This window comes from Salmo salar, chromosome ssa10, assembly GCF_905237065.1.
Source record: "Salmo salar chromosome ssa10, Ssal_v3.1, whole genome shotgun sequence".
NCBI lineage: Eukaryota > Metazoa > Chordata > Actinopteri > Salmoniformes > Salmonidae > Salmo > Salmo salar.
Genome location: NC_059451.1, coordinates 2,961,194 through 2,973,559, shown reverse-complemented (window position 1 = coordinate 2,973,559; position 12,366 = coordinate 2,961,194). Strand labels below are relative to the sequence as shown.

The 12,366-nt window shown below is 45.7% G+C and overlaps 1 protein-coding gene across 3 annotated transcripts in view; it reads right to left on the bottom strand.

Moving 5' to 3' along the window:
* traf3ip2l (TRAF3 interacting protein 2-like) overlaps positions 1-12,366 on the bottom strand; it is a 191,284-nt gene that overhangs the window by 163,692 nt on the left and 15,226 nt on the right. For 2 of the 3 annotated variants that reach the window (XM_045687235.1, XM_045687234.1), the window contains exons 3-4: positions 4,270-4,365; positions 3,173-3,801 (exon numbers count right to left, since the gene is read on the bottom strand). In XM_045687235.1, coding sequence (XP_045543191.1) covers positions 3,173-3,801; positions 4,270-4,365 — 725 coding nt within the window. The remainder of the gene's footprint in view (positions 1-3,172; positions 3,802-4,269; positions 4,366-12,366) is intronic. The other variant, XM_045687236.1, reaches the window with a different exon arrangement.

The following is a 12,366-nucleotide window of genomic DNA, read 5'->3' as shown; positions in this document are numbered from 1 at the left end:
GGAAACTAATGGGACTGTAGTGACTGTGTTGGCATTAATATCCAGGCTGTAATGGAAACTAATGGGACTGTAGTGACTGTGTTGGCATTAATATCCAGGCTGTAATGGAAACTAATGGGACTGTAGTGACTGTGTTGGCATTAATATCCAGGCTGTAATGGAAACTAATGGGACTGTAGTGACTGTGTTAGCATTAATATCCAGGCTGTAATGGAAACTAATGGGACTGTAGTGACTGTGTTGGCATTAATATCCAGGCTGTAATGGAAACTAATGGCACTGTAGTGACTGTGTTGGCATTAATATCCAGGCTGTAATGTAAACTAATGGGACTGTAGTGACTGTGTTAGCATTAATATCCAGGCTGTAATGGAAACTAATGGGACTGTAGAGACTGTTGGCATTAATATCCAGGCTGTAATGGAAACTAATGGGACTGTAGTGACTGTGTTGGCATTAATATCCAGGCTGTAATGGAAACTAATGGGACTGTAGTGACTGTGTTGGCATTAATATCCAGGCTGTAATGGAAACTAATGGGACTGTAGTGACTGTGTTAGCATTAATATCCAGGCTGTAATGGAAACTAATGGGACTGTAGTGACTGTGTTGGCATTAATATCCAGGCTGTAATGGAAACTAATGGGACTGTAGTGACTGTGTTAGCATTAATATCCAGGCTGTAATGGAAACTAATGGGACTGTAGTGACTGTGTTGGCATTAATATCCAGGCTGTAATGGAAACTAATGGGACTGTAGTGACTGTGTTGGCATTAATATCCAGGCTGTAATGGAAACTAATGGGACTGTAGTGACTGTGTTGGCATTAATATCCAGGCTGTAATGGAAACTAATGGGACTGTAGTGACTGTGTTGGCATTAATATCCAGGCTGTAATGGAAACTAATGGGACTGTAGAGACTGTGTTGGCATTAATATCCAGGCTGTAATGGAAACTAATGGGACTGTAGTGACTCTGTTGGCATTAATATCCAGGCTGTAATGGAAACTAATGGGACTGTAGTGACTGTGTTGGCATTAATATCCAGGCTGTAATGGAAACTAATGGGACTGTAGTGACTGTGTTGGCATTAATATCCAGGCTGTAATGGAAACTAATGGGACTGTAGAGACTGTGTTAGCATTAATATCCAGGCTGTAATGGAAACTAATGGGACTGTAGAGACTGTGTTGGCATTAATATCCAGGCTGTAATGGAAACTAATGGGACTGTAGTGACTGTGTTAGCATTAATATCCAGGCTGTAATGGAAACTAATGGGACTGTAGTGACTGTGTTGGCATTAATATCCAGGCTGTAATGGAAACTAATGGGACTGTAGCGATTGTGTTGGCAATAATATTCAGGTTGTGACCTACGTTTCTAGTCAAGCGTTGGTTGACATGGTGATGGCCCGATAGTATTGGAGAAAATTAAAAAAATAAAAGAAAAAATAAATAAACGGACCCCTCTGACGCTGCACATCAAATTGTGACGTGTCATGGTGTAACGTACAGCACCCATAATGCAACTCATTCTGTGTTGTACAGCCTCTCTCCACCAGGTGTAGAGCTTCTCTCGCAGATTAAAAATAAGAAAGGTACAGGGACAGGGTAAAGGGACAGGGTAGGGGACAGGGTGAGGGACAGGGTAAGGGGACAGGGACAGGTTAAGGGGACAGGGTGAGGGGACAGGGTCGGGTAAGGGACAGGGTAAGGGGACAGGGACAGGTTAAGGGGACAGGGACAGGGTAAGGGACAGGGTAGGGGACAGGGTAAGGGGACAGGGACAGGGTAAGGGACAGGGTAAGGGGACAGGTTAAGGGGACAGGTTAAGGGGACAGGTTAAGGAGACAGGGTAAGGGGACAGGGACAGGGTAAGGGGACAGGGTAAGGGGGCCGGTTAAGGGGACAGGTTAATGGGACAGGTTAATGGGACAGGGTAAGGGGACAGGGACAGGGTAAGGGGACAGGGACAGGGTAAGGGGACAGGGACAGGGTAAGGGGACAGGTTAAGGGGACAGGGTAAGGGACAGGGACAGGTTAAGGGGACAGGGTTAGGGGACAGGGACAGGTTAAGGGACAGGGTAAGGGGACAGGGACAGGTTAAGGGGACAGGGTAAGGGGGACAGGGTAAGGGAACAGGTTAAGGGGACAGGTTAAGGGACAGGTTAAGGGACAGGAGGGGACAGGGAAGGGACAGGGACAGGTTAAGGGGACAGGGTTAGGGGACAGGGACAGGTTAAGGGGACAGGGTAAGGGGACAGGGTCATGGTAAGGGGACAGGTTAAGGGGACAGGTTAAGGGGACAGGGTAAGGGGACAGGGTAAGGGGACAGGGACAGGTTAAGGGGACAGGGTAAAGGACAGGGTGGGGGGACAGGGTAAGGGACAGGGTAAGGGGACAGGGGGGACAGGGTAAGGGGACAGGGACAGGTTAAGGGGACAGGGTAGGGGACAGGGTGAGGGACAGGGACAGGGTAAGGGGACAGGGTAAAGGACAGGGTGGGGGGACAGGGTAAGGGGACAGGGTAAGGGGACAGGGACAGGTTAAGGGGACAGGGTAGGGGACAGGGTGAGGGACAGGGACAGGGTAAGGGGACAGGGACAGGGTAAGGGGACAGGGTAAGGGACAGGGAGAGGGTGGGGGGAGGATACCTAGTCAAATGTACAACTGAATGCATTAATTTTTTGCGTCATCACTGTTTACTTCTGAAGATTAGCGCCGCTCTAAAAAAACATTCAAATTCGACACAAACTTTCAAATAGGTATGTAATAGGTATGTAATAGGTATGTAATGACACATTATATAAACTCTTTATAGTGGTTTATTTACATTTTAGAGGCGATAAGGTGATAAGTTGGATAGATCGGGTGAAAAAAGCAGTTTCCCCATACGACTTATCTCCCCCTTTCACTATCACGCAGTAATGGAAACTAATGGGACTGTAGTGACTGCGCTTCCCCATCAGCCATTTTAAAAAAAGACCCGACGGAGCTCATTGCCTTCTTCAACCATGCAGAGATGGGCAGCATGAAGGTCTCCTCATTGATTTTGTTGGAAAGGGGAGAAATTGTGCTTTACAATAGTATTGATATTACAGTTGACCTGGAACTATTAATCGTGCGGAACAGTGCAATGTACAAAAGTTTGTTAGCTAGCGTTACTCACACATGGGCCTGGAGGGTAGGCGGTAACCAGCGATGGGCAGGGGACTCTGGTAGGGGCCCATGTTGAAGCCCTCCACAGGGCACTGGGCACAGCAGGTGTATGGAGTCAGAGAGTGGTGGTAGAGGCCTGCTGAGGGGGTGATGGAGTGAAGGGAGTGGGGCTGCTCCAGGCTGGTCACACTAGGGCTGTAACGGCCCGGCAGGCGGGTGAGGGACAGGGACCTTCCCCGGGAGTAACAGCTCTCCCCTGGGTAGCTGGGGTAGTTTGGGGGGGTGAGGCAGGAGGGCAGGCTGCTGGGGTAAGCAGGTCCAGGACCAGACCAGGCACTGGTGTAGCTGGGGTGAAGCCAGGAGCCATCAGCCTGGCTGGGGAACGGGGTAGGCTGGCTGTACCCGACTGGGAGGCCTACAGGAGGCTGATAGGGCGTGTAGCTTGGCCCCGCAATCCGACTGCTGGAGGCGGAGCCAGCCATGGAGCTGGGGTCGTCATGTTGGAGGTCGGGGCGGAGATCAGGGCGGAGATCAGGGCGGAGATCAGGGCGGAGATCAGGGCAGGGGGTAGAGGTCTCGTCGTCCTCCTCTGGAGTGTTCTGGAACTCTCTACGGCAGCAGATCAGCTGGGGGACACGCCTAATGGGACAGAGGTCAGTTAGGGGTCAGATGTTTGGGTTAGGCCTGGGACAGAGGACACGCTTTAGTTACATCATGTACAGTGCCTTCAGAAAAGTATTCACACCCTTTGATTTATTCCACATTTTATTGTGTTACAAAGTGGGATTAAAATAGACTGTCATTTTTTTAATCAACGAGCTACACAAAATACTTTGTCAAAGTTAATGTAAAAATTTTTAACTAAACTCTAATATACCTTGATTAGATAAGTATTCAACCCCCTGAGTCAAGACACGTTAGAATCACCTTTAGAAAGGGCCTCCCGAGTGGCGCAGTGGTCTAAGGCACCTTTTAAGACTATGACCAACAATGTACTATGAATCCTAATTGATTAAATGCTTGCACTGTTGGGTTTGTGGTGACGTCTATGAGAACCGTTCCAAACAATGAGAAGGATCTGAAGGCTCCGTTTAAGAGACTACAAACCTCCTGGAATGAGGAGCGGTAAGAGGGCTCACACTCAGGCACCTTCCTCCAGGTTCTGTAATGTGTTTTTCCCAGGATATGGAGGGTAAATTGGCTCTGCAAAACAACAGAGTTTCTTTGGCAGGTCAAGGGGGCACTCGTGCAATCATTGGTGATGAATGTTGTACTTTTCAAATCAAATCAAATGTATTTATATAGCCCTTCTTACATCAGCTGATATCTCAAAGTGCTGTACAGAAACCCAGCCTAAAACCCCAAACAGCAAGCAATGCAGGTGTAGAAGCACGGTGGCTAGGAAAAACTCCCTAGAAAGGCCAAAACCTAGGAAGAAACCTAGAGAGGAACCAGGCTATGCGGGGTGGCCAGTCCTCCTCTGGCTGTGCCGGGTGGAGATTATAACAGCACATGGCCTAGATGTTCAAATGTTCATAAATGACCCGCATGGTCAAATAATAATAATCACAGTTGTCGAGGGTGCAACAGGTCAGCACCTCAAGAGTAAATGTACTTTTGTCCCAGATCACTCTTCTAATGTGTCTGGTCTCGCCGAATACGTTACCACTGTTGCTAAGAATAATTCTCCACAACCAGAGTGAACGCTTGCAACTTGGTTTGAATCCCTGGTGAGAAGTTAGGGATCCCAAATTGCCAAATGAGCTGCAGCTAGGGCTGTTGCGGTGACCGTATTACCGCCACACCAGCAGTCACGAGTCAAATTCCACATGACCGTTTAGTCACGGTAACTAGGCTTCTCCAAGCTGTGATGCTACTGATGGTCATTAGTAGCCTACCAAACTTGCTAACTGCCTGGTACTCAGCACTCTATTGTCCCTCTAATCACTCTGACATCAATGCAAATATATTCAAAAATCTAATCAAACACTTCATGAGAGCCCATGAGCTCATGTTGTGTAACATTTCTATAGGCTATGCATGAGAAAACAGAGTGATGGCCTCTACTAAAAAGAGGAAGATCCTACCAGCTTTCTATGCCTACTATATTTACTTCTCCACTTTCAGCACATTGCTCATATTTACAACAGGAGTATAGCCTACCTGGCTAAAATGAACCACAGAAAAAGCACCCTCCATTTGCTATTAAAGTGTATAGATGATGTGTATTTTTTTCCCCTGTTTCAAGACAGGTGCATAATAATGGTCCATCCTAAATCAATTTTTTTTTCACACATATAATATTTAGTACATGTAAAGACAACTGATGGGTGACAATATTACCCTATCACTTGTGAATGATGCCCAGCTTGTGTGCAGTAAGCCTTTCCCCCCCCACAGAGTTTTTCAAATCATAGTTGCACACCTCATGTAGCACACCTCATGTAGCATAGCCCATAGGACTGACTATATGTTTTGATAAGGTTTATATTACAACTAAAGTGGCCAAATAACGTCTTAAAATTAAGCGCATTAATCCGCTTTACAAGGGGTGTAGAGCCTAACAACATACATAAGCAGCATGGGAGTTTCAAGTTTGGGGAAGCTCATTTTCACCATTAAAATGCACCTTTATAATAAAAGCATGACATGCATAATCTCATTTGCGGTCACTTTTGATAATGGTGTTTTCCAGCTAATGGAACATTTGCGCTTATAGCCTATTGCGATGTCCGCCTTGCTGCGTTTATAATGTGAAGAAATACCCTAATAGTTCATCAACATTTTAGCTAAACGTTCTGTTTTTTTTATGCTAGTGCTTGTATTAATTTGGGATCTATCGCATTCCACAACTCTCCCAGACAATGTTAGAAAATAGATTTCTTGCACAGAATAGAAAATATCAACTTTTGTACTATGGGGGATAGTAGATTGACATAGGCTAGTGCTTTTGCTGTTTCGTTAGGGCTAGTCATCTTGTTGGCTGATGAAAAGTAAATGTGGACAGTTCTTCCAATATCTTCAATATGCACCTCGGAATTGGATAAGGACGCACGACGTTGCTTCCCCGATGTGTCTGTCTTCCCTTGTAGCCTGTGAGAAAGACCCGATCACATGAGCCATGTGAGAGGTGCTTCGAGCAGGAGCACTCAGGGAGAAGGGCCCAACGCAACACTCTGGGCCAAGGGCACAACGGCCACTGGCTGCAAAAGGCATGGATTGTTTTAGGGCGCATTACGACCACACAAAGGGGATGCCGCTGGGAAATTCGAGGCATTATCAAGTTCTTGCCTCATTGTGAATGAGAGACTGATGAAGTGTGTACAGCCTGCGCAAAAAACAAAGCAGAGCTCATGCCTTTCAAGCAACTTTTTTCAAATCATCATTAAAGTCGCATCACGCAGCCTTAGAATGTATTAAAAATCAAAACATATATAACCCAACGTTGGTAGAACAACTAAAGTGTCACGCCCTGACCAGAGATAGCCATTGTTTCTCTACGCCCTGACCAGAGAGAGCCATTGTTTCTCTACGCCCTGACCAGAGAGAGCCATTGTTTCTCTACGCCCTGACCAGAGAGAGCCATTGTTTCTCTACGCCCTGTCCAGAGAGAGCCATTGTTTCTCTACGCCCTGACCATAGAGAGCCATTGTTTCTCTACGCCCTGACCATAGAGAGCCATTGTTTCTCGACGCCCTGACCATAGAGAGCCATTGTTTCTCGACGCCCTGACCAGAGATAGCCATTGTTTCTCTACGCCCTGACCATAGAGAGCCATTGTTTCTCTACGCCCTGACCATAGAGAGCCATTGTTTCTCTACGCCCTGACCATAGAGAGCCATTGTTTCTCGACGCCCTGACCAGAGATAGCCATTGTTTCTCTACGCCCTGACCATAGAGAGCCATTGTTTCTCTACGCCCTGGCCATAGAGAGCCATTGTTTCTCTACGCCCTGACCATAGAGAGCCATTGTTTCTCGACGCCCTGACCATAGAGAGCCATTGTTTCTCTTCGCCCTGACCAGAGAGAGCCATTGTTTCTCTACGCCCTGACCATAGAGAGCCATTGTTTCTCTACGCCCTGACCAGAGATAGCCATTGTTTCTCTATGGTGAAGTAGGTCAGGGCGTGACTGGGGGGTATTCTAGTTTATTATTTCTATGTGGGGTTCTAGGTTACTATTTCTGTTGGTGATTTGTATGATTCCCAATTAGAGGCAGCTGGTAATCGTTGTCTCTAATTGGGGATCATATTTAAGTAGTTATTTTTCCCACCTGTGTTTGTGGGATCTTGTTTTTGTGCAGGTGCCTATTTGCACTTCACTGTCTTCACGTTTCGTTTGTTCATTTATTGTTTTTGTATTTTTGCTAAGTTTCACATTATAATAAAGATGTGGAACGCTACTCACGCTGCGCCTTGGTCCAATTATTACGACCAGCGTGACATAAAGTTACATGAATAACTAAATGAAGCATATAGGAGGACCTGTTTCTTTGTTAACCGCTCAACACAGAATAGCTGCATGAGGGCACTACCTCAAATAATTTAGAGGAAATATCCTTTCTATTTTATTCAGCTTTAAATCAACTGTATTCTTCATACTATAAAATAATATCAAAAAATGCCACTGCATTATAAGCAAATCTTGTGTGCTAAATGAACTAGTGTAGCCCACAGCCATATGGCATATGTATGGAAGCCCGGAGATGCTAAATGTGTTTATGTTAATTATGGTCAATTACCGTGAGACGGACAGTTATTTGCTTCACAATCACTGGCTGACGAAATTTCGTGACCGCCACAGCCTTAGCTGCAGCATGTGTTTTTTTTCTGAGTTTGTGTTAACATGCTGTGTGTGTATTTGTGATAAATTCACTCCTGTTAATAGAAGTATAACCTTTATTATAATGATAGTATTACCATACTAATTAGATTGTATAACCCAGAATGAAGGGTTTGAAAGGGTTTAAATCGCATATATTTTTTATCATTATTATCGTAGAAGTGATAAAAGTAGGAAATGTGGAGGAAAAATGTATCGTCTGGAGACAGCCTTGATCATCTAGTCTCATACTATCATTGGTTCCTGTAGGTGCTGGGTAGAGAGATATGAGAAGGAGACGGTCATGACCCCCTCCTCAGACCTTTTGGCAGAACGCCCAGAACATGTTCTATAAGTTAAGAAAGGAGACGTGCCAGTCACATGCAAGAACCAATCCTAGGAGACGTGCCAGTCACATGCAAGAACCAATCCTAGGAAACGAGCCAGTCACATGCAAGAACCAATCCTATGAGACGTGCCAGTCACATGCAAGAACCAATCCTATGAGACGTGCCAGTCACATGCAAGAACCAATCCTAGGAGACGTGCCAGTCACATGCAAGAACCAATCCTAGGAGACGTGCCAGTCACATGCAAGAACCAATCCTAGGAGACGTGCCAGTCACATGCAAGAACCAATCCTAGGAGACGTGCCAGTCACATGCAAGAACCAATCCTAGGAAACGAGCCAGTCACATGCAAGAACCAATCCTAGGAAACGAGCCAGTCACATGCAAGAACCAATCCTAGGAAACGAGCCAGTCACATGCAAGAACCAATCCTAGGAGACGTGCCAGTCACATGCAAGAACCAATCCTAGGAAACGAGCCAGTCACATGCAAGAACCAATCCTAGGAGACGTGCCAGTCACATGCAACAACCAATCCTAGGAACCAATCCTATGAACCATGCCTATGAACCAATCCTATGAACCATGCCTATGAACCAATCCTATGAACCATGCCTATGAACCAATCCTATGAACCAATCCTATGAACCAATCCTATGAACCAATCCTATGAACCAATCCTATGAACCAATCCTATGAACCAATCCTATGAACCATGCCTATGAACCATGCCTATGAACCATGCCTATGAACCATGCCTATGAACCAATCCTATGAACCATGCCTATGTAGGCAGTATATAAGAGAAGTAACCGGACTGCCCCGATAGAGCTCACTTCAGACCTGTACTTTATGCATCCAAGTTTGACTGTGACCTCTCCAGCTTGCTGTTAATAAAGTATGACTCATTTAATATTGACTCGTTTAATATTGACTCATTTAATATTGACTCATTTAATATTGACTTTGAGTGTCTATGGTTGTAATTTCCACGACACCAGCCCTGAGTTTACAAAACCCGTTCTGTTCGTCTACAAGGAAACCTGACATTTCCAAATACTGAGTCGACCTGTTGTTTAAGATACTAGAGTACAACTTGTAGACTGTGCTCATAAGACTGATGCCTCTGTAATTGAATGGGAGCCTGGATCATTCTTTGATGACTTTGGGATTGGGTTAATGATGACTCTGTACAAAGTTGACAGGATGAAAAAGACAAAATAGAGTCTGCAGTAACCTAGGAGACTTTAGGACTTCATCTGGGGGGCTTCTGTATTCCTGGTGCTTCTCTTGTTTCTGCTTTCTCAACAGCCTCTGATTTCCTCCACAGTACGTTTTGCATTCAGGTGTGTCCAGCCCTATTCATCTTAATTCTCATCCAATTCTTTAAGTTACAAGTATCATTTAAGAAGTCAAACACAGATGCTATATTGTTCCCTGAAAACAGGTTAGCAAAATCATTCTCCCACTTATCTAATACACAATTCTTTGTATGTTCAACTTCACCATTTTACCAGTATGATTTCCATGGGAATTTTCATAAGTCTTTTCCGTCCCAGTATATTGATTTCAGTCCTTAATTGCTGAGGGATGTTTGAAGTGTAATGTCAAAGTGTAATTCATGGAATGTGGGTGTGTGTGGTATCTCTCTGTTCAATATCAGTTACCCTTTCATTTCTTGACCAGTTGTCCGGGACAGGGATTTTGTTTCCACTGTTCGTAGGCAAGTTCTCTTAATTTGAGGCTACTAAGCCCATCACTGGTCCGTGAGATTCTTGATATGTTTATCAAGCCTAGACTCCATGTCAACAGACCTTGTGTTCCTCTGCTACACTATCATAGATTCTCTTTCACACAGGGCCATTTTTTAGTTTCTTATACGTAAAGCTCTGACGAAGGCCGTGAGGCCGATACGTAAAGCTCTGACGAAGGCCGTGAGGCCGATACGTAAAGCTCTGACGAAGGTCGTGAGGCCGATACGTAAAGCTCTGACGAAGGCCGTGAGGCCGATACGTAAAGCTCTGACGAAGGTCGTGAGGCCGATACGTAAAGCTCTGACGAAGGCCGTGTGGCCGATCGTAAAGCTCTGACGAAGGCCGTGAGTCCGATACATAAAGCTCTGACGAAGGCCGTGTGGCCGATACCTAAAGCTCTGACGAAGGCCATGAGGCCGATACGTAAAGCTCTGAGGAAGGCCGTGAGGCCGACACGTAAAGATCTGACGAAGGCCGTGTGGCCGATACGTAAAGCTCTGACGAAGGCCGTGTGGCCGATACGTAAAGCTCTGACGAAGTCTGTGAGGCTGATACGTAAAGCTCTGACGAAGGCCGTGAGGCCGATACGTAAAGCTCTGACTAAGGCCCTGAGGCCGATACGTAAAGTTCTGACGAAGGCCGTGTGGCCGATACGTAAAGCTCTGACGAAGTCTGTGAGGCCGATACGTAAAGCTCTGACTAAGGCCCTGAGGCCGATACGTAAAGCTCTGACGAAGGCCGTGAGGCCGATACGTAAAGCTTATTAAAGATCAGTGTTACTATCAAGAGCAGTGTGAGGTTTCCTTTTTCCTTCATCTTTTTTGTCAATGTACCTCTTCAGTGTCATTGTCAATTTCTTTTTATCCCTTGCTGCTGCTCATATAGACTTTTTCCCTTCTCTCACTTCCTGTTGTCTGAAGAAACTCAAGGGGTGCTAGACCCCTGCTTGTTTTACGTTTGTATACACGGAACATGATGAGGTCTGCTCTGTAACAATAAAAACGCACCATCTTGAGTGCATTTGCATGACACATTACAAAAATACTATGTAATCATCACTTGAATGGAGTATGATGGCCATTGGCTCAACTGGCTAATGGCTCAACTGGCTAATGGCTCAACTTACCCCATGGCTAATGGCTAATGGCTCAACTTACCCCATGGCTAATGGCTCAACTGGCTAATAGCTCAACTGGCTAATGGCTCAACTTACCCCAAGGCTAATGGCTCAACTGGCTAATTGCTCAACTGGCTAATGGCTCAACTTACCCCATGGCTAATGGCTAATGGCTCAACTTAGCCCAAGGCTAATGGCTCAACTTAGCCCAAGGCTAATGGCTCAACTGGCTAATTGCTCAACTGGCTAATGGCTCAACTTACCCCATGGCCAATGGTTAATGGCTAACGGCTCAACTTACTCCATGGCTCAACTGGCTAATGGCTCAACTTACCCCATGGCTAATGGCTCAACTGGCTAATGGCTCAACTGGCTAATGGCTCAACTGGCTAATGGCTCAACTTACCCCATGGCTAATGGCTCAATTTACCCCATGGCTAATGGCTAATGGCTCAACTGGCTAATGGCTCAACTTACCCCATGGCTAATGGCGCAACGTACCCCATGGCTAATGGCTAAACTGGCTAATGGCTCAACTTACCCCAAGGCTAATGGCTCAACTGGCTAATTGCTCAACTGGCTAATGGCTCAACTTACCCCATGGCTAATGGCTAATGGCTAATGGCTCAACTTACCCCAAGGCTAATGGCTCAACTTACCCCAAGGCTAATGGCTCAACTGGCTAATTGCTCAACTGGCTAATGGCTCAACTTACCCCATGGCTAATGGCTCAACTGGCTAATGGCTCAACTGGCTAATGGCTCAACTTACCCCATGGCTAATGGCTCAACTGGCTAATGGCTCAACTTACCCCATGGCTAATGGCTCAACTGGCTAATGGCTCAACTTACCCCATGGCTAATGGCTCAACTTACCCCATGGCTAATGGCTCAACTTACCCCATGGCTAATGGCTCAACTTACCCCATGGAAAGAATGTTGACTATATTAGCCCACACAGCTACAAGGATGCACTTTCATGCTCGGTTTAGGACTTCATATTGACGCTTATAGAGACCCCAACTGATGTATAGAACAATCTTAAAACCATCTACACTGAACGCAAATATAAACTCAATGTAAAGTAAAGTGCTTCATGAGCTGAAATAAAAGATACCTGAAATTTTCCATACACACAAAAAGTGCATTTCTCTCAAATGTTAT